Here is a 22,768-nt window from a genome sequence, read left to right as displayed (position 1 = left end):
ACAGAGTAACAGTGTGTAAGGTGAAGTGGAATAGAGTGGAGTCTCATACAGTGGAGAGGTGTAGAGTGGGGTGGCATAGAGTGGAATAGCGTATAGTGGAGTGGCGTACTATAGAGTGGCTTTCAGTGTAGTGGTTTATACTGGAGTGGCATATACTGGAATATCGTAGAGTGGGATGGTGTGTAGTGTAGTGGCATATGGATGTATGTGACATTTAGCAGCAATGTAGGTGATCAAATGTCATCAATGTGTAAATTGTATTTAAGTTGTCGCTGAACCTAACATTATTTATCCTTCGCCATCCATTCTAGGCAGCCCAACAAATTATCAATCGTCCTCGAAATATCAAGTGGCACATTCCTGAAGGTTACATGAGGGCTTGTAACAGATAGTTACCAAAGAAGCGACTAAATAAGTTAATGGTTCACCACAATCAATATCAGGCTGGAGTCAGAGTGAAGCCGTGCTTGAAATGGACAGAAGGAAGAGTCTCTACTCACTATCTGCCAGCACGTGGGCCACTTTGTGCAGTGACACAGTAGTCCTTCCAAAGGTATAGTCTGCTTGCAGGACTTGCCCATATTCTGCTGTTAAAAGACTGCAAGTGTCAATCAATACCAAAGCCTTCAATTTAGCCCGGAGAAGAACATTTCCCTTTACAAATTCCCTTTTTAGGGCAGCGCCAGCAAGAGAAGCCAACATCTCACATTGAAAAGATAAGCCAATGGGGAGGCCACTGGTAATCCTCTGGCTGAGCGCCATCGCCATCATTGCCACCACCACTGGTCAGGTGCGACTGGAGGAGCTCTCGGAGCTGCAGCAGAAAGCCCTTGATCTCACGTTGGAGAAATTCCATGAATCCAAGGATATAATCAAGGGATTCAAGGTAGTTTCGTTGCAGGAGGCAACAGAGACGGTAAGAAATTAACGGATGGAATCGTGTGGTGGTTAATGTGGAGTAGTTGTGGGAATATGTTTTTGCCATGGAAGGAAGTGGCAAAGAGATTTTTAGATATTATTGTATTAACAAATGTATATAAATTTCGATGACAAATGAAAAACGTAGTCCCATCTGTTCTGCCCATTTCCTGTGGATGCAACACAACAGACTCTACTAAGCTCCCTGTTGTTTTGCTTTCACATGGATTTGATCAGCATACAATATTGCTCAGTACAGAAATTAAATCAGTCTTCAAGATGGCTTCTGCATTCTGACCTGCCACAGACACACAAGTATCGGTGGGAAACTCTGCAAGTCTGGGGGACATGCCATTAGAATGGGGCATTCGTTGTTCGATTTTCGGTTCAAAGGAGCCTGCAAAGGTATTTTCATTTATGTTACATTAATTATCGAACATTTGTAAACTATGATAGGTAGATATGTATGTATGTATACACACACATATTTCAGGTTCTGCCTACTATAAGACATATTGGGGGTCCCGCCGCCCGCCTGGCGGGAACCGCCGAATGACCGCACCGCGGTCAAAAGACCGCGGCGGCCATTCTGTGTTTCCCGCTGGGCTGGCGGGCGACCGCCAGAAGGCCGCCCGCCAGCCCAGCGGGAAACCCCTTCCCACGAGGACGCCGGCTCCGAATGGAGCCGGCGTAGTGGGAAGGGTGCGACGGGTGCAGTTGCACCCGTCGCGAATTTCAGTGTCTGCAATGCAGACACTGAAATTCTATGTGGGGCTCGCTTACGGGGGCCCCTGCAGTGCCCATGCCATTGGCATGGGCACTGCAGGGGCCCCCAGGGGCCTAACGACACCCCTCACCGCCATCCTGTTCCTGGCGGTCGAAACCGCCAGGAACAGGATGGCGGTGAGGGGGTCGGAATCCTCCATGGCGGCGCAGCAAGCTGCGCCGCCATGGGGGATTCCTCAGGGCATCGGAAAACCGGCGGGACACCGCCGGTTTCCCTGTTCTGACCGCGGCCAAACCGCCACGGTCAGAATGCCCTGCGGGGCACCGCCAGCCTGTTGGCGGTGCTCCCGCCAACCCCGGCCCCGGCGGTCCCGGGGTAGGAATGACCCCCATTGTCTAGAATATGTAAGAAATACATATATATTTTTATTTACTGAGGTGCTGGAGATGAGAAAAGGAAAATGTCCAGGTAAAGGTTTTACAAGACAAAAAGTAGTCTGTCAAACGAGAATCTAACTAGGCAAGATTTTGTCCAAGGCTTCTCAAATTATTCGGTAATTGTCAGAACCAGAATGGTCCTATGAGAGATAAACTGACCTGGTGTGTGCAGTCCTCCGTTCCAGCCTTTCTGAGACAAGGGCCTTTATAAGACATCTGCCGCCGATCCTGCTCCAAGAAAAGTATTGGATGTAGGTCTCCCTTTTAAGACGAGCTATGAATTTCCAATACTTCTAGGCGCTGTAAACTACCTGCACGGCCGGAGGTTGCAGGTGGCGGACACCGGCACTCGTTCTTGGAAACCTTCACGTGTATTTCATCATCAGACTTTAACTCACAGCAAGAGATAGAACGACAGAAAAGGGGAACAGATAAACATAGGAAAACATTGACAAATGGACAAAGAAGGGATGAACAAATAAACGGCAAGGGAGAGATAGAGACGAAGTGTAGAGCGTGGCAGAAAGAAGCATGAGGTGGAATTAAGATTATGCAGCGTTAGTAGTCATCGTTCAGCAGGACGTATTTCTAAGAAGATCGTGGGCCCTTGAAGAAAAAACAAACACATTTTATATATATAAATATAAAAATTATATATATGACGAATTAAGCACTGATATTAGCATACTTTCTAATCTGACTATGTTAAATCTTAAATGTTGTCGGTCTGCTTTGTATCATCTGTAATAGTTTTGTAATATTTTTGGAAAATGTGTTGCCACTCCCCTGAGCTGCAGCAAAACGTCACAATCGATACAGCCTGCATCTGTTTTATTAATAAATGAAGAAGTGGCTTCAGAACTAATGATGTACAGTTCAAAACCAGAATCTGCCAGTCACTGCTGTTTTTCATATATCTTGTTTCTGGGTTATGTAGTGTTGTTATGTTATATGATTTTTATAGCACAGACGTCGCCACTGAATCGACTGTTTCTGGGAAGCGTGTGCATTACACACAAACCCCAACACTGTATAAAAACCTACCTAATGAAATGCATAGAACTTGTGTACAGCTGGAAGGTTAAAGAACACAAAAATGGGGAGACTCGGTAAAAGCACTCAATGAGAAATGTCAGTGCTTAGTAAAATGGATTTAGGTTGCCTGCTCCAGGCAGAAAAGTATAGAAACTTTAATTTATTTTCGCTTATGTATGTAAAGGGTTGTGTGGAATATTATCACTGGGCAATCTTTGGGCTGTAGAAAATAATCTGGCCGCCTCTCCAGATGGATGCATTTTACATGACTAGTTGTCTTTAGTGGATAACTTAGAGTGAGATCGGGCTCTACTGTAATCCGAATAAACTAGAGTGGTGTTATCTGTCTTCTTTTATTTGAGTCGTGACCACCGCTCTCGGAGTTGCAGAACATGCAGCGGAGCTCCTTGCTATGGCGGTGGAGAGTTGCCTTCCCATGGGCACCAGAAGCTGCAAACCTTTAACAGCGAAAGGATAATATACTAGTAGTCATATTTATGAAGACCCTAGCACCACCTTGTGCTACATTAGCGTCATTTGTTTTATGCTAATGTGGCGTTAGGGTGGCAATAACGCAGCACCATATTTACAAAGTGGCGCAATGCATGCATTGCATCACTTTGTAACCCCTTGCCCCACATTATGCCTGTGCCAGGCATAATGTATGGATGAGGACATTCTGGTGCTAAGGGGGCCTTAAAATGGTGCAAAGGAATCTATGAGATTCCTATGCGCCATTTTTATCGGCATTTTTAATGCCTGCTCTTTGCAGGCGTTGAAAAGAAGCTCCCATTACATTCAATGGGCCTCTGGGTGCTTTGTAGGATTAGCGTCAACATTTTTGACACTAGTCCTGCAAACCACCGGACTAGCTTAAAAAATGTTGATGCTATTCCCCCTAACTACCGCTATTGTGTGCCGTATTGTAAATATGGCGCACACATGGTGCCGTTAGGGGGGGCGCTAAGGGGCGCAAGAAAAGTGGCACCGCACTAGGTGCAGCACCACTTTTCATAAATATACCCCTATGTTTATTATCCTTTCGTTGAGAATGGGACGGGGCAATGTCGGATAACGGGGATGAAGGAAGTTCACTGTGCACTCCCCTCAGGCACAGGCTCCCAGTCTGCTTGGGAGCGCTCTGGCTGGGCTGCCTGTGTATATATGCCCGTGGACATGTGACTGCGGGTGAAACAAATCAGGAGTTGCAGGCTGGGGAGTGAACTTCAAACACCCCATCATGACCTGCCACATTACATTCCTCCTTTATTATAATAAGAAAATAAAAGAACAGCTGAACCCACTAAACATTCTAAAACCACAACTTACATGGAGTCATACAAACATCCCCCTTAAGGAACCATTCACTACATTTTAAAACAACACAACATATTGTTGGTAAAAGGATACTGGTGGTTAATTTCTCAGATCACAGCTACTGGCTGCACCTCTTCGACTAGTACATGACATAATCCTGGAACTGTGGGAGCGTAGTTGAGTTTTTCCGGAGATTTACTTCTGGAGATCCTGATTGGGTCCAAACAGTTCAACACTGGGTCATTCAGTCTGTCCAGGTAATGGGGCACTGGGTCTTTCAGTCTTGACCTCTTTGTCTGTGGTGGATAGTCCAGTGGGATCAGATTCTGTCTGGGAAGGCAGTGGAGAGGGCATACTCTCTGGAGGGATCGGTGATGGATCAGGCATGGATGAGTCATCCAATGACTTATCTAAGTCGATCTGAAAACTCCAGTGGATCTCCAGGGTTTCCCTGAAACAGCTTGAAGTGTGATATGTTTCGTGTCACTGTCTCTCAACCTCTGGAGACAGTTATCACTGTCCTTCAGATCGTGGAGATTTTTCATGTTTTCAACTCAAACGGAAGCCAGAACTTGCTCCTAGGGTGGCAGTCATTTATGAGCACCCATTGCCCTACGAAGAGCTTTGGGGCTTTCGCTCATCTGCAACGAGATGCTTTGCGGTTCTGTTCTTCACAGTGAAATTGGGTGCGGTTGGGTGGTGTGGGGGCTTGTTCCCAGGCAGAGTAGTGGGGGATGACATCCGTGACCTTTTGCCCAAAACAAAATGTGCTTGGTGCTACTTGGTGGCCGAGTGTGGAGTCAGTCAGTAGTCCTTTAAAAAGGTGTGCATGGCACTTATTACACACTGCTGCTTGGCCTAGACAATGCAGAAAGACAGTTTTCGTGATGTTGTCATGAAGCATTCGACCTCACTGACAGCTCAGTGTCCTTACCGGGGTCAAAGAATGCCAATGTGGAATCAGCAGACAAGGCTTGTTTGGTGTCCTGGAATGATTGTTATTGTTTGGGACCCCACTGCTAGAGGGTTGACAACTTTGTGAGGTCACGTAGCGGCCCTGTGAGTTAGGTCAAGTTCTGCATGAAATGGCCTCAGTATGTGACCATGCCTTGGAAGCTTCTCACTCCTGTGATGGTGGAGGGCATTGATGTGTTCTAGATGTCATAAAGTTTGGCAGGATCAAGGATGATTCTCTTTGCAGAAAAATGGTATCCAAAAAAGGAAAGGATATCTCCTGTTTCAGAAAATCACACTTTTCCATGTGCAGAGTGTGGCCACATGTTTGCAGTCAATAGAACACTGATATCGGTTAGTGAAGATGTTCTTTCAGGGTGGGGAAATGGACCCGGATGTCATTGTTGACATTAGGGACGCTGTGAGGCCCGCCAGCACTCCTCTGACAATGTCCTGAAATACCTCCGCTACACTGGAGATGCCAAAGTTGTGGCATTTACTTTGTTGCGATCCAAGGGGAGTGCAGAATGTGGTCAAATTCCAGGAATCAGGTGCTAGGAGGATCCGGTGGTATACCGATCGTAGATCCATTTTTTAGAACAACCAGGAGCCCAACAACTCCTCCACAATGTCATCCACAGGAGATGTTATGTGGCACTCTCTTTTTATGGGGATGTTCAGGATTCCTCATGTTGATGCATGACCGCATCTCCCCAGTTGTTTTGGCTTGTGGCATTAACAATGGGCAACACTCATGGCTGGTCCTTCTACCTTCCAGATGATGTCTGCTTCTTCCAATGGCAGCAGTTCACCTTCCATTTTAGTGCGAAGATGAAAAGCTACACGCCAATGTTGCAATGAACCAGTTGCACCAATTGGTCAATTGTAGGAAAGTACCCACTTTTTGGCATGTTACCACCAATTTCTGCCTTACGTCAGTGTGTTTTTGACTGTGTCACTGGGGTCCTGCTGGTCAGGACTCCAATGCTTATGGCTTATGGCCTGCTTGTCAGTGTGTTTCACTGTTTTCTAAATTGTCACTGGAGTCCTGCTAATTAGGACCCTAGTGCTCATTCTCCCTCTGTTTCCAAATTTGTCACTACATACTGGTAACTCAGTATTTCACTCCAAATTGGCCTACTGGTCCCCCCTTATAAGACCCTAGTATATGGTACCTAGGTACCCAGGGCATTGAGGTTCCAGGGGATCCATAAGGGCTGCAGCATTTCTTTTGCCACCCATAGGGAACACACACAAAGGCTTCTACAAGACTGCAATTGCAGCCTGTGTAAAATAGTGCATGCACTATTTCACCACGATTTTCACTGCACCAGGTCACTTATAAGTCACCTATATATCAGCTGAAGGCTGGGTGCAAAGTACCTGTGTCTGAGGGCACCCCTGCACTAGCAGAGGTGCCCCATGTCATCCAGGCCCATTTTCCAAGAATTCTTGAGTGCGGGACGCCATTTTAAGTGTGCACAAGACATAGGTCAATACCTAGGTCCAGCTTCACAATGGTAACCCCGACTATTGCAATGTAGGGTGTCTAACAATGGGGAGTTGTACCCCGATACTGATTCCAGTATTGGTTTCACAATCCCATGCACTCTGGGGGCTCCACAGTGGACCCCCAGTACTGCCATACCAGCCTTCTGAGGTTTTCCAGGCAGCCCCAGCTGCTGCCACCCCAGAGACAGGCTCCTGCCCTCCTGGGTCTTGAGCAGCTCAAGCCCAGGAAGGCAGAACAAAGTATTTCCTTTGGGAGAGGGGTGTTACACCCTCTCCCTATGGAAATAGGTCTTACAGGCATTTGGAGGGGTAGCTTCCCGGAGCCTCTGGAAATGTTTTGAAGGGCACAGATAGTGCCCTCCTTGCATAATCCAGTCTACACATGTTCAGGGACCCCCAGTCCCTGCTCTGGCGCGAAACTGGACAAAGGAAAGGGGAGTGACCACTCCCCTGTCCATCACCACTCCAGGGGTGGTTCCCAGAGCTGCTCCTCCAGGGTGTCCCTGGGTTTTGCCATCTTTGATTCCAAGGTGGTGGGGCACTCCGGGAGCATCTGAGTGCCAGTGTCAGCAGGTGACGTCAGAGACCCCTCCTGATAAGAGCTTACCTCATTAGGCAACCAATCCCCCTCTCAGGGCTATTTAGGGTCTGTCCTCTCGGTGTTTCTTCAGATTCGGATTACAAGACTCCAGCAGGAATCCTCTACATCCTTTACTTCATCTTCTACTGACGGAACAGCCGCTGACCGCTCCAGGAACTCTACAAAACTGCAAAAAAGAAGCTAAGACGACTTCTGCTACAGTGTATCTTCAGCTCTTGCCAGCAACTGCAACATTTTCTAGGTCATGCATTCTCTGCGGACTGACTGTCTTCAGCCTGCACCAGAAGAACCAAAGGAATCTCCATTGGAGTGACAGAGTCACTTCCCTGCTTCAGTAGGCACCTTTCTGCAGTGACAACCGGTGGCTTGGGTCCCCTCTCCAGACGACAGGTGTGGATCCAGCAACACGGATGGTAGACTAAATTGACTCCGACAGTCCCAATGTCCAGCTGTCCAACATTGGTGGAGGTAGGAGCTTGCCTCCCCATGCAAAACAGTACCTCCATGCACCACGTGACTTGCAGTTGCCAAGGCTTGTGTGCAACCTTCCAAGAAGTTATTTGTGCACAGCACACCTTAGGCCCCCAGCACTCCATCCTGTGACGCACAGCTTCCTGAGTGGTTCTCCAGCGGCGTGGGAATCCTTTGTGGCTTGGTCCCCTTCTTCCACAGGTCTTCAGGTCCAGGAATCCATTGTTGGTGTCTTGCAGTCTCTTCTCGTTCTTGCATAATCTTCTATCACGACTTCTTGTGTGTTTTAGGAAACTTGTTGTGTTTTACTCCTGCTTTCCTGGGCTCTGGGGTGGGGTCTATTACTTACCTTTGGTGTTTTCTTACACTCCCAGGGCCCTTCTACACACTACACTTGCCTGGGTGGGAAACCAACTTTCGCATACCACTATTTTAGTATATAGTTTGTGTTCCCCCACTCCCATTGCAACCTATTGTAATTTTCACTGTTTGCACTGTTTTCTGACTATTTACTTACCTGTTTTTGGTTACTAGTGCATATATTGTGTCATTTACGTACCTCCTAAGGGACTATGTTCTCCAAAGTATCTTTGGCATTGTGTCACTAAATTAAAGTACCTTTATTTTTGTAACACTGAGTGTTGTCTTTCATGTGTGTGAGTACTGTGTGACTACAGTGGTATTGCAAGAGCTTTGCATGTCTCCTAGTTCAGCCTTGGCTGCTCTGCCTACAGCTACCTCTATACAGCCTGGCTTCTAGACACTGACTATGTTTCACTAATAAGGGATAACTGGACCTGGTATAAGGTGTAATACCTTTGTTAGCCTCCTACATCAATGTGGGGATGGACCATTCTGCCTTTGAGGCACCCATTGCCTAGAAAGAGCTGTTCAAACTCATCCATAAGCGAGTCAAGGTCAATGACATAAACCTTCAAATGCGAACTGGACCAGCTGTAGTAGTTCCACTGTGTTACAGCTGAGCAACATATATGTCCTCCCACTGTGACGTAGATGTTTACTTTGGTGGCTTGTCCTTGGTGGCTGATGGTGGTAGTTAAGATGTTGCTAGTGGGAGGCATGTAGAACTGCCATTTGGCATATACCCTGGTGGTTGTTGGGCGCAGTGCCGGTGGTGAGGCCATCTTTTCGTGCAGTGACAGGGGCAGGAATTTGATGGAGGCCTCCATGTTGATATGCGCTATTATTGATTGTCCATCAACCATGGCATGGCACTGGTAGGCATGGCAGATACAACCTGGGTATGGTTCCACGCTGCGAATGACATGGATGGTATTTTCTGATTTGTCGTTAACCATGTTATCGTCCTCCACTGCTACAAACTCTGTGTCCACTCAGTTGGCTATCATCTTCCTGGGCCCTTTTGTTGCAGGTGTGAACAGATAGACCTTAGCATCATGATTACATTTTTTGCACACTGAGCATTTTCGCCCTTTCACTGGGCAGTCTCCCTTGTGTGTGGTGGGGCCTCCAAACCACCTCCCTGGCTTGGCAGCTTGCGGCGTTTTGGGGCAGCATTTTTTGCTTTGAGAAGAAGAGGTGGCATCTACTTGGTTGACAGGTTTGGCCTTGATGGCTCACTGGAGAGTGGCCTCCATATGGACGACTTGCAGTTTCGACAGCTCCATCGACCTGCCCATGGTAAGAATGTTGCCCATCACCATTTGGGGCACCTGTAAGACTTGTTCACACAGTTTTGCTGACACATATCCCCGGATGAATTGAGCAAGAATTTCATCCTGCTCGTCGTGGAGGGTGCAGGAGGTCGCCAGCTAATAAAGCCTGGCATAGAATTCATCTACTGACTCTTCTGGCATCTGCTGGGCTTGTCTGAGCAGGAATTGCTTGCAGTCAGAATTAGCTAAAGGTGCAAAATCAGCGATGAGAGCCGCCTTGAGTTTAGCGGAGGTGTGCGAAGAGCCTGTCGCACGTACTTACTTGGTTAGTTTGTCAATAGTGGCCCCTGAGATGAATGAGCATGGGTTGCCACCTGTCCGCCTCAAATGCGACTGCTGCAAAGTATGTTTCAAGATGGCCCACCCACGTTTCCCACTAGGCGGCTTGGGAGGCTGGCGCACTATAGACAATGAAAGGTTCAATGGTGAGTTTGGATGCCAAGTGTGCAGGTGTTCGGTGTCTGTCCTAGTGGCATCTGTGGCAGAGATGGTGAGAGAGAGCGATGCAGGCAGTGGTGGTGATATAGTTTCTTAACCAGTCGCTTCTGTCTCACTTGGTTGCACTAGGTGGTGACAAAGGCTGGGTAGTGGTCCCTTAAGCTGTTTTCCCAGGGCAGGAGATAAAGGTGGTGCTTCCTGATGCTTTGTCAGTGGCGGAGACATGGGATTTGTGAAGTGAAGTCTGGTGGGGTGTGGGCCAGTGTACCACAGTGCATGAGTGAATTCTGCTGGCCATGTGGCATGCACTTGTGGATTTCTGGCCTGGTGGTGCTAGGGTTGCAGGTGCAGGTGGTGTCCTTCTTTATTTTTTTTGCTTTCTTTGCTTTAGCAGCCACCATTCCCTTGTGGTTAGTGGTTGCTGCGTGATGGACAAAGATTGGGCGGTGGTGTATGCCTGGGCTGCTCTCTGAGTCCTTAATTGGCCCAAAGATTATGCTAATTGAGCATGTTATCCTGAATAAGTAGAAGGTGGTGTGAGCTGTAGGCGGTATATGCGGGCAGCTCTCGATGTGTCTTACTTTAATCAGCAGTGGCTGGTGGGCAGAGTTGCATTGTCTGTTGCCATCGGAGCTGCTGGTGAACGTAGCCCACCAGATGAGTCCGAGGGCTATTTTCGAGAGTGGGAGATCCCTTCGCCAGCTGTTGTATTCTGGGCCTAGCTTCTGGACAGGGCCCAGAGCATGCTACATAGGCTACACACAACATAAATAGTGAACCGCACAACACTCTAGTGATGATCTGATGCGGGACTGCCTACGCTCAGCTCCCGGCCATTTATTTATGCCAGCAAGCACCTGGCCACAGGCAAAACCAAAAGGGAGTTGCAGACTCATGTTTGAACTTCAAACACCCCTTCACGACCTTACAGCTACAGTGGATGCATGCATATTTGTAGCAGCCATTTGTACAAATAAATGCTTCCAAGGGTGCCTACTATGGATGTGTGTGCATCCTTTGCAGCCATTGTTCAAAGTGTTTTATTTTTAAAAATCCTGCTTGATAAAGGACACTGCCGATGTTCTCACATCCATGGCAGCCATCTACCATAAAAAAGGAATGAGAAACCCAAAAGGTTTAACTCATGCTTCTGTGCTTGTACTAATAAGCTGTAGTTCAATATGCCATTGTTTGTGTGCCTGATAGTTTCATCCACCTACCATTCTGCGTATTCTGTGTATTCTTCCTCTTTCCCCTGTGTTCCTATTCTCAATATCTCCTTTTCCGACCTTCCTGCTGACCTAGGGCCTGTTTCAGATATTGGTGGAGGGGCTACTCTGTCACAGCGGTGACGGATATCCAGTCTGCCGAATTTTTAATTCAATTATGTCAAATGGGGTGGAGTAACCCCTCTAGCAATATCTAAATCAGGCCCCTAATGTTTATAGATGGCAGCCTTCTAGTCCATATGTTCCTTGTCCCTGCGCCTCTATGTCCTCTCCTGCAATGTTTTAGACTTCTAGGACATTCAAATGGCTGTCTTTCTGCTTAATTTTGTCCTGGGTGCTTGCCCTCTAAAACTCTGTGAATTCATGAGAGAGACAACCACAACTTCTTACTGTAGTAAAAAATCTTAGGGCTACAGAGGCAGAGTGGTATTAGCATGAGCGCTGTGAAAGAAGTAGAGAAACATATATTTCAGGACACATGCTGTCAACAGTTAATAGTTAAAAATATTCCCCTGCAAACACTAGTCTGGTAGGCCAGAGTAGAACAGTGTGTTTGTAATGTGGTGTGGTGTATTGTTGTGTAATATGACGAGGGAGTTATGTTATGGTGTGGTTTGGCAAGTGTATCTTCAAATCTGTTGTTGTGGAGCAAGTAGTTGTGTTGATGACATGTAGCGTTTTAGAATGAGGTGGCATTCTGTAATATGTTGTCAGGTGTAATGCATCAGATTCAGTTATGAAAGGGCAGGTGTGTAAGTTGGGTTGGTGAGGCTCTAGCCAGTGAGGTTTCACTGGTGTTGAATTGTTTATAGGGAAAATTGTATGTTGTGTGGATTGGTGGTGTATGGTATTATGTGTGTTATAATTGATTGAGTTGTGGTAGTGTAGTTTAATGATGTGGAATTGTACCAGCACAGCAGGAGTAGTATATGTCTGGTTGAGCTCTGATGCCCTGTGATGTGGTATGAGATGTGAAATGTCAAGCAAGGGATTTCTGATGTTATTTGGTGCAGTGGTTCGTAATGATTGTTTATGGAACTGGGTGTTATGATGAAGTTTTGTTTATGTGGCATGGCATAATGTCAGGTAGGATGATGTGATGGGGTATGATGTGGGTTTTTGTGGCAGGGTATGTGTTTGGCATGGTTGGTCATTTAGTGGGATCTGTTAAGACGTATTGTGGTGTGATGCCATGGGGTATGAGTTTGGCATGTTGCATGGTGCTATGGTTTATTGTGTTGTGATGTGCAGTGGTATGATGTGTTGTAGGGTGAGATGCAGTGATCTGGTGGTGAGTGACATATTTCTATCTGTTGTCGTAAGGAGTGATGTGGGGAATCCTATCTTGTTTTAATGGGAAACAGGAGTTATCTTAGCCTTCTGGCTTGTGGACCTGTGCCTCCGTCACCTAGTGACTTTTACCCTACTTAACTTACTCTGTTTAAGCGCAATTATTACATTTTATGTTTCCAAGATGGCTGCATTGTTTTTAGTTAGGCCAATGTTTTAGTTTCACGTTACCAGTGCCACAGCGTTAAAGCGTCAATATCAAGAGACAAAAATAAACTGTAGGTATTCGCATTAGGTACTTTCCCTCTTCACGCCTTCAAGAGAATTATTTACATAAATTGCCATCCCAAGCATGTCTTGTTATCTATTGTTTGGGAACAGACCTATGTCAGGGGTCCGAGGAGATCTGTATAAATGCACCACACTTATATAGATAGTTAGAGGGATTCCGACCTGATGCCGTCGCTGCTATCACCGCTATCCATGCTGCACATCACCTTGACGCTGACCCAGTCTTCGTGTCCCTACGGAGTCCGAGCTAGAGTCCTCAGTCCAAGGTGACGAGGGTTGGGGGACTCTTCTCATGGACATGGCATTGGCAGATTAGTTTTAACACACCTAGCTGTCTTTTAGGTTACAGATTAGGTTCATCATGCTAGGGTAGTAGGACACATTTCACACCTCACGTCATTATTTGTCATTGCAAGATGTTGGGGGTCTTTCTATTAATGACTCTTGTGTGAGAAGGTAGCCTCTTTCTAGCCTTGTTACCCCCACTTTTGGCCTGTTTGTGAGTGTATGTCAGGGTGTTTGTCACTGTTTTCACTGTCTCACTGGGATCCTGATAGCTAGGCCTCAGTGCTCATAGTGAAAACACTATGTTTTCAGTATGTTTGTTATGTGTCACTGGGATCCTGCTGGTCAGGACCCCAGTGCTCATAGGTTTGTGGCCTATATGTATGTGTCACTGGGACCCTGTCATACAGGGCCCCAGTGCTCATAGGTGTGCATGTATATGTTCCCTGTGTGGTGCCTAACTGTCTCACTGAGGCTCTGCTAACCAGAACCTCAGTGGTTATGCTCTCTCATTACTTCAAAATTGTCACTAACAGGCTAGTGACCATTTTTACCAATTTACATTGGCTTACTGGAACACCCTTATAATTCCCTAGTATATGGTACTGAGGTACCCAGGGTATTGGGGATCCAGGAGATCCCTATGGGCTGCAGCATTTCTTTTGCCACCCATAGGGAGCTCTGACAATTCTTACACAGGCCTGCCACTGCAGTCTGAGTGAAATAACGTCCACGTTATTTCACAGCCATTTTACACTGCACTTAAGTAACTTATAAGTCACCTATATGTCTAACCTTTACCTGGTAAAGGTTAGGTGCAAAGTTACTTAGTGTGAGGGCACCCTGGCACTAGCCAAGGTGCCCCCACATTGTTCAGAGCCAATTCACTGAACTTTGTGAGTGCGGGACACCATTACACGCGTGCACTACATATAGGTCACTACCTATATGTAGCTTCACCATGGTAACTCCGAATATGGCCATGTAACATGTCTATGATCATGGAATTGCCCCCTCTATACCATCCTGGCATAGTTGGCACAATCCCATGATCCCAGTGGTCTGTAGCACAGACCCCGGTACTGCCAAACTGCCCTTCCTGGGGTTTCACTGCAGCTGCTGCTGCTGCCAACCCCTCAGACAGGCAGCTGCCCTCCTGGGGTCCAGCCAGGCCTGGCCCAGGATGGCAGAACAAAGAACTTCCTCTGAGAGAGGGTGTGACACCCTCTCCCTTTGGAAAATGGTGTGAAGGCAGGGGAGGAGTAGCCTCCCCCAGCCTCTGGAAATGCTTTGTTGGGCACAGATGTGCCCAATTCTGCATAAGCCAGTCTACACCGGTTCAGGGACCCCTTAGCCCCTGCTCTGGCGCGAAACTGGACAAAGGAAAGGGGAGTGACCACTCCCCTGACCTGCACCTCCCCTCGGAGGTGTCCAGAGCTCCTCCAGTGTGCTCCAGACCTCTGCCATCTTGGAAACAGAGGTGCTGCTGGCACACTGGACTGCTCTGAGTGGCCAGTGCCACCAGGTGACGTCAGAGACTCCTGCTGATAGGCTCCTTCAGGTGTTAGTAGCCTTTCCTCTCTCCTAGGTAGCCAAACCCTCTTTTCTGGCTATTTAGGGTCTCTGTCTCTGGGGAAACTTTAGATAACGAATGCATGAGCTCAGCCGAGTTCCTCTGCATCTCTCTCTTCACCTTCTGATAAGGAAACGACCGCTGACCGCGCTGGAAGCCTGCAAACCTGCAACATAGTAGCAAAGACGACTACTGCAACTCTGTAATGCTGATCCTGCCGCCTTCTCGACTGTTTTCCTGCTTGTGCATGCTGTGGGGGTAGTCTGCCTCCTCTCTGCACCAGAAGCTCCGAAGAAATCTCCCGTGGGTCGACGGAATCGTCCCCCTGCAACCGCAGGCACCAAAAAGCTGCATTACCGGTCCCTTGGGTCTCCTCTCAGCACGACGAGCGAGGTCCCTCGAATCCAGCGACACCGTCCAAGTGACCGCCACAGTCCAGTGACTCTTCAGCCCAAGTTTGGTGGAGGTAAGTCCTTGCCTCGCCTCGCTGGTCTGCATTGCTGGGAACCGCGACTTTGCAAGCTTCTCCGGCTCCTGTGCACTTCCGGTGGAAATCCTTCGTGCACAGCCAAGCCTGGGTCCACGGCACTCTAACCTGCATTGCACGACTTTCTAAGTTGGTCTCCGGCGACATGGGACTCCTTTGTGCAACTTCGGCGAGCACCGTTTCATGCATCCTCGTAGTGCCTGTTTCTGGCACTTCTCCGGGTGCTACCTGCTTCAGTGAGGGCTCTTTGTCTTGCTCGACGTCCCCTCTCTCTGCAGGTCCAATTTGCGACCTCCTGGTCCCTCCTGGGCCCCAGCAGCGTCCAAAAACGCCAAACGCACGATTTGCGTGTAGCAAGGCTTGTTGGCGTCCATCCGGCGGGAAAACACTTCTGCACGACTCTCCAAGGCGTGGGGGATCCATCCTCCAAAGGGAAAGTCTCTAGCCTATGTCGTTCCTGCAGTATTCACAGTTCTTCAGCCTAGTAAGAGCTTCTTTGCACCAACCGCTGGCATTTCTTGGGCATCTGCCCATCTCCGAGCTGCTTGTGACTTTTGGACTTGGTCCCCTTGTTCCACAGGTACCCTCAGTCAGGAATCCATCGTTGTTGCATTGCTGATTTGTGTTTTCCTTGCATTTTCCCTCTAACACGACTATTTTGTCCTTAGGGGAACTTTGGTGCACTTTGCACTCACTTTTCAGGGTCTTGGGGAGGGTTATTTTTCTAACTCTCACTATTTTCTAATAGTCCCAGCGACCCTCTACAAGGTCACATAGGTTTGGGGTCCATTCGTGGTTCGCATTCCACTTCTGGAGTATATGGTTTGTGTTGCCCCTATCCCTATGTTTCCCCATTGCATCCTATTGTAACTATACATTGTTTGCACTGTTTTCTAAGACTATACTGCATATTTTTGCTATTGTGTATATATATCTTGTGTATATTTCCTATCCTCTCACTGAGGGTACACTCTAAGATACTTTGGCATATTGTCATAAAAATAAAGTACCTTTATTTTTAGTATAACTGTGTATTGTGTTTTCTTATGATATTGTGCATATGACACTAAGTGGTACTGTAGTAGCTTCACACGTCTCCTAGTTCAGCCTAAGCTGCTCTGCTAAGCTACCATTATCTATCAGCCTAAGCTGCTAGACACCCTATACACTAATAAGGGATAACTGGGCCTGGTGCAAGGTGCAAGTACCCCTTGGTACTCACTACAAGCCAGCCCAGCCTCCTACATTGGTTGTGCAGTGGTGGGATAAGTGCTTGAGACTACTTACCACTCTTGTCATTGTACTTTTCATAAGAGAAAAATATACAAAACAAGGTCAGTGTATATACACATAGCCAAAAAGTTTTGCATTTCCTCTTTTCACTCTTTTCTAAGTGCTGAAAAGTACTTCTAAACTTTCAAAAAGTTCTTAAAAGTTTAAAAAGTTTTTTCTGTCTTTCCAAAAAGTTCTGAAAACTTTTTTTTCTCTTTTTCTATCACTTTAACTCTCTCTAAAAAATGTCTGGCACAGGAAAAAATGTTGAACTGTCCAAACTTGCATATGATCACCTTAGCTGGAAAGGAGCAAGGAGTCTCTGCATAGAGAGAGGTTTGAGTGTAGGGAAGAATCCTTCCTTAGAACTGTTAATTAATATGCTTAGAGTACAGGATAAGGCCATAAGTGCCCAATCTGTAGAAAAAGTAGCTAATGGTTCTCAATCTGATCCAGGGACTCCCCCAGGAAAAGGTTCAGGAAAGAAACTTCTCAGCCTGCCCATTACTAGACAGTCTAGCATAGTTGGTACAGAGGTTGAATCACACCATACTAATGGTGTGCTCTCACATTATACTGGTAGCCAAGCTGTTAGGGTGCCCTCTGTAAGGGACAGGTCTCCTTCTGTTCATTCCCATCATACCTCTGTATCTAGAAATGTCCCTCCCACCCACCCTGATGACAGATTGTTAGAAAGGGAGCTCAATAGATTGAGAGTGGAACAAACCAGACTGAAGCTCAAGAAGCAACAGCTGGATTTGGATAGACAGTCTTTAGAAATAGAGAGGGAAAGACAGAAGTTGGGTTTAGATACCCATGGTGGCAGCAGCAGTATTCCCCATAGTCATCCTGCAAAAGAGCATGATTCCAGGAATCTGCACAAGATAGTTCCCCCTTATAAGGAGGGGGATGACATTAACAAGTGGTTTGCTGCACTTGAGAGGGCCTGTGCTGTACAGGATGTCCCTCAAAAGCAGTGGGCTGCTATCCTATGGCTATCATTTACTGGAAAAGGTAGGGATAGGCTCCTTACTGTAAAAGAAAATGATGCTAACAATTTCCAAGTTCTTAAGAATGCACTCCTGGATGGTTATGGCTTAACCACTGAACAGTACAGGATAAAGTTCAGAGATACCAAAAAGGAGTCTTCACAAGACTGGGTTGATTTCATTGACCAGGCAGTGAAGGCCTTGGAGGGGTGGTTACATGGCAGTAAAGTTACTGATTATGAAAGCCTGTATAACACAATCCTGAGAGAGCATATACTTAATAATTGTGTGTCTGATTTGTTGCACCAGTACCTGGTAGACTCTGATCTGACCTCTCCCCAAGAATTGGGAAAGAAGGCAGACAAATGGGTCAGAACAAGGGTGAACAGAAAAGTTCATACAGGGGGTGACAAAGATGGCAATAAGAAGAAAGATGGTGAAAAATCTCAAGATAAGCATGGGGATAAGGGTAAAACCAAAGATCCCACTTCAAATCTTAAACACTCTTCAGAGGGTGGGGATAAAACAAATTCTTCCTCTTCTTCCCAACCTGCACACATTAAAAAGCCTTGGTGCTTTGTGTGTAAAAATAGAGGCCATAGGCCAGGGGATAAGTCCTGTCCAGGTAAACCCCCTGAGCCTACCACCACTAATACATCAAGCTCTAGTGCCCCTAGCAGTAGTGGTACTAGTGGTGGGACTGCCGGCAACAGTCAAGCAAAGGGTTTAGTTGGGTTCACTTATGGGTCCATAGTGGAAACTGATGTAATCAGTCCCAAGACAGTTTCTGTCACACCTAGTGGCATTGGCCTTGCCACACTGGCTGCTTGTCCCCTTACAATGGATAAGTACAGGCAGACAGTTTCAATAAATGATGTTGAGGCCTTGGCCTACAGGGACACAGGTGCCAGTTTCACTTTGGTGACTGAAAACCTAGTGCCTCCTGAACAACACATCATTGGACAACAGTATAAGATTATTGATGTCCATAACTCCACTAAGTTTCTTCCCTTAGCTATAATTCAGTTTAGTTGGGGTGGAGTTACTGGCCCTAAGCAGGTGGTGGTATCACCTAGCTTACCTGTAGACTGTCTCTTAGGTAATGACCTAGAGGCCTCAGGTTGGGCTGATGTAGAGTTTTATGCCCATGCAACCATGCTGGGCATCCCTGAGGAATTCTTCCCTCTCATTTCAAGTGAAATGAAAAAGCAAAGGAGAGAAGGCCTGAAAACTCAGGATCCCTCTCCATCAACAGGTAAAAAGGGTATCACAGTATCCCCTAACCACCCTACCATTCAGGATACTATTCCTGTGGTGGGAGAAACCTCTCCTGGGGTGGCACCTGTTCCAAGGGAATCATCAGCTGGCAAAGCTGGACTCCCTGAGGTGGAAGTACCTCTCTGTGGGATAACTAACATTGGTGAGAAAAACAGCACCATTTTAGTTAACATGGAGCATCCCTCCAACCCTCCCAGAGAAACTTTAGTGCAGAAACCCTGCACTACCTCACAACACTTAGGACAGCATCCCTGCCCTAGTGTGGAGCTCATAGGACAGCATCCCTGCCCTGCTCCAACTCAAGAGAAACAGCATCCCTGTTCTCTCTTCCAGCCAGATGGACAAAGTTTTTGCCCAGCTATGGCTTTTCTGAGACAGCATCCCTGTCTGGCATTTCCATCACTACAAATAGGTTCAGTGGACAATTCCCACTGCTCTAAACTAAAACTTACTGATAGAAACTCTGAAAATACATCTTCACATTGTTGGTTAGCTAAAAAACTTCAAACAGGGTGGTTTACATCCCCACAGGGAAGTAACCATATAGTGGATGATAAAGGGAGTAACCAGTCTATTGCAGAGCTACTCTCTACTTATCACCACTTAGACAATAAAGTCTCAACTGGCCAAGGTTAGCCTTGTTGTCCTTCGTTTGGGGGGGGGTTGTGTGAGAAGGTAGCCTCTTTCTAGCCTTGTTACCCCCACTTTTGGCCTGTTTGTGAGTGTATGTCAGGGTGTTTGTCACTGTTTTCACTGTCTCACTGGGATCCTGATAGCTAGGCCTCAGTGCTCATAGTGAAAACACTATGTTTTCAGTATGTTTGTTATGTGTCACTGGGATCCTGCTGGTCAGGACCCCAGTGCTCATAGGTTTGTGGCCTATATGTATGTGTCACTGGGACCCTGTCATACAGGGCCCCAGTGCTCATAGGTGTGCATGTATATGTTCCCTGTGTGGTGCCTAACTGTCTCACTGAGGCTCTGCTAACCAGAACCTCAGTGGTTATGCTCTCTCATTACTTCAAAATTGTCACTAACAGGCTAGTGACCATTTTTACCAATTTACATTGGCTTACTGGAACACCCTTATAATTCCCTAGTATATGGTACTGAGGTACCCAGGGTATTGGGGTTCCAGGAGATCCCTATGGGCTGCAGCATTTCTTTTGCCACCCATAGGGAGCTCTGACAATTCTTACACAGGCCTGCCACTGCAGTCTGAGTGAAATAACGTCCACGTTATTTCACAGCCATTTTACACTGCACTTAAGTAACTTATAAGTCACCTATATGTCTAACCTTTACCTGGTAAAGATTAGGTGCAAAGTTACTTAGTGTGAGGGCACCCTGGCACTACCCAAGGTGCCCCCACATTGTTCAGAGCCAATTCACTGAACTTTGTGAGTGCGGGGACACCATTACACGCGTGCACTACATATAGGTCACTACCTATATGTAGCTTCACCATGGTAACTCCGAATATGGCCATGTAACATGTCTATGATCATGGAATTGCCCCCTCTATACCATCCTGGCATAGTTGGCACAATCCCATGATCCCAGTGGTCTGTAGCACAGACCCCGGTACTGCCAAACTGCCCTTCCTGGGGTTTCACTGCAGCTGCTGCTGCTGCCAACCCCTCAGACAGGCAGCTGCCCTCCTGGGGTCCAGCCAGGCCTGGCCCAGGATGGCAGAACAAAGAACTTCCTCTGAGAGAGGGTGTGACACCCTCTCCCTTTGGAAAATGGTGTGAAGGCAGGGGAGGAGTAGCCTCCCCCAGCCTCTGGAAATGCTTTGTTGGGCACAGATGTGCCCAATTCTGCATAAGCCAGTCTACACCGGTTCAGGGACCCCTTAGCCCCTGCTCTGGCGCGAAACTGGACAAAGGAAAGGGGAGTGACCACTCCCCTGACCTGCACCTCCCCTGGGAGGTGTCCAGAGCTCCTCCAGTGTGCTCCAGACCTCTGCCATCTTGGAAACAGAGGTGCTGCTGGCACACTGGACTGCTCTGAGTGGCCAGTGCCACCAGGTGACGTCAGAGACTCCTGCTGATAGGCTCCTTCAGGTGTTAGTAGCCTTTCCTCTCTCCTAGGTAGCCAAACCCTCTTTTCTGGCTATTTAGGGTCTCTGTCTCTGGGGAAACTTTAGATAACGAATGCATGAGCTCAGCCGAGTTCCTCTGCATCTCTCTCTTCACCTTCTGATAAGGAAACGACCGCTGACCGCGCTGGAAGCCTGCAAACCTGCAACATAGTAGCAAAGACGACTACTGCAACTCTGTAATGCTGATCCTGCCGCCTTCTCGACTGTTTTCCTGCTTGTGCATGCTGTGGGGGTAGTCTGCCTCCTCTCTGCACCAGATGCTCAGAAGAAATCTCCCGTGGGTCGACGGAATCGTCCCCCTGCAACCGCAGGCACCAAAAAGCTGCATTACCGGTCCCTTGGGTCTCCTCTCAGCACGACGAGCGAGGTCCCTCGAATCCAGCAACAACGTCCAAGTGACCGCCACAGTCCAGTGACTCTTCAGCCCAAGTTTGGTGGAGGTAAGTCCTTGCCTCGCCTCGCTGGGCTGCATTGCTGGGAACCGCGACTTTGCAAGCTTCTCCGGCCCCTGTGCACTTCCGGCGGAAATCCTTCGTGCACAGCCAAGCCTGGGTCCACGGCACTCTAACCTGCATTGCACGACTTTCTAAGTTGGTCTCCGGCGACGTGGGACTCCTTTGTGCAACTTCGGCGAGCACCGTTTCACGCATCCTTGTAGTGCCTGTTTCTGGCACTTCTCCGGGTGCTACCTGCTTCAGTGAGGGCTCTTTGTCTTGCTCGACGTCCCCTCTCTCTGCAGGTCCAATTTGCGACCTCCTGGTCCCTCCTGGGCCCCAGCAGCGTCCAAAAACGCCAAATGCACGATTTGCGTGTAGCAAGGCTTGTTGGCGTCCATCCGGCGGGAAAACACTTCTGCACGACTCTCCAAGGCGTGGGGGATCCATCCTCCAAAGGGGAAGTCTCTAGCCTATGTCGTTCCTGCAGTATTCACAGTTCTTCAGCCTAGTAAGAGCTTCTTTGCACCAACCGCTGGCATTTCTTGGGCATCTGCCCATCTCCGAGCTGCTTGTGACTTTTGGACTTGGTCCCCTTGTTCCACAGGTACCCTCAGTCAGGAATCCATCGTTGTTGCATTGCTGATTTGTGTTTTCCTTGCATTTTCCCTCTAACACGACTATTTTGTCCTTAGGGGAACTTTGGTGCACTTTGCACTCACTTTTCAGGGTCTTGGGGAGGGTTATTTTGCTAACTCTCACTATTTTCTAATAGTCCCAGCGACCCTCAACAAGGTCACATAGGTTTGGGGTCCATTCGTGGTTCGCATTCCACTTCTGGAGTATATGGTTTGTGTTGCCCCTATCCCTATGTTTCCCCATTGCATCCTATTGTAACTATACATTGTTTGCACTGTTTTCTAAGACTATACTGCATATTTTTGCTATTGTGTATATATATCTTGTGTATATTTCCTATCCTCTCACTGAGGGTACACTCTAAGATACTTTGGCATATTGTCATAAAAATAAAGTACCTTTATTTTTAGTATAACTGTGTATTGTGTTTTCTTATGATATTGTGCATATGACACTAAGTGGTACTGTAGTAGCTTCACACGTCTCCTAGTTCAGCCTAAGCTGCTCTGCTAAGCTACCATTATCTATCAGCCTAAGCTGCTAGACACCCTATACACTAATAAGGGATAACTGGGCCTGGTGCAAGGTGCAAGTACCCCTTGGTACTCACTACAAGCCACTCTTGTCTGTACCATTCTGTTTCTTGCATTATTCATTATCCTAATCATTGCAGTCCATGCAACTTATCGTAGACTGCAAGTTTGTTAAATAAAACCTATTGAAACCTTCCTGCATCTTCTTCATTTCCTGTGTTTGATTGAGACGTTGTTTGTGTAAGAAAGGGGTAATC

General features: G+C 47.4%; 1 protein-coding gene across 1 annotated transcript in view; it reads left to right on the top strand.

Annotated features, from left to right (window-relative positions):
- Nucleotides 1-488: 488 nt before the first annotated feature.
- Nucleotides 489-22,768, top strand: part of RARRES2 (retinoic acid receptor responder 2) — a 37,231-nt gene continuing 14,951 nt past the window's right edge. The window contains exon 1 of the mRNA XM_069209230.1: nt 489-916. Coding sequence (XP_069065331.1) covers nt 725-916 — 192 coding nt within the window. The 5' untranslated portion in view covers nt 489-724. The remainder of the gene's footprint in view (nt 917-22,768) is intronic.

The sequence above is a fragment of the Pleurodeles waltl genome, chromosome 10 (genome assembly GCF_031143425.1).
Source record: "Pleurodeles waltl isolate 20211129_DDA chromosome 10, aPleWal1.hap1.20221129, whole genome shotgun sequence".
In the NCBI taxonomy this organism is placed as follows: domain Eukaryota; kingdom Metazoa; phylum Chordata; class Amphibia; order Caudata; family Salamandridae; genus Pleurodeles; species Pleurodeles waltl.
This window is presented reverse-complemented; position numbering and strand designations above follow the sequence as displayed.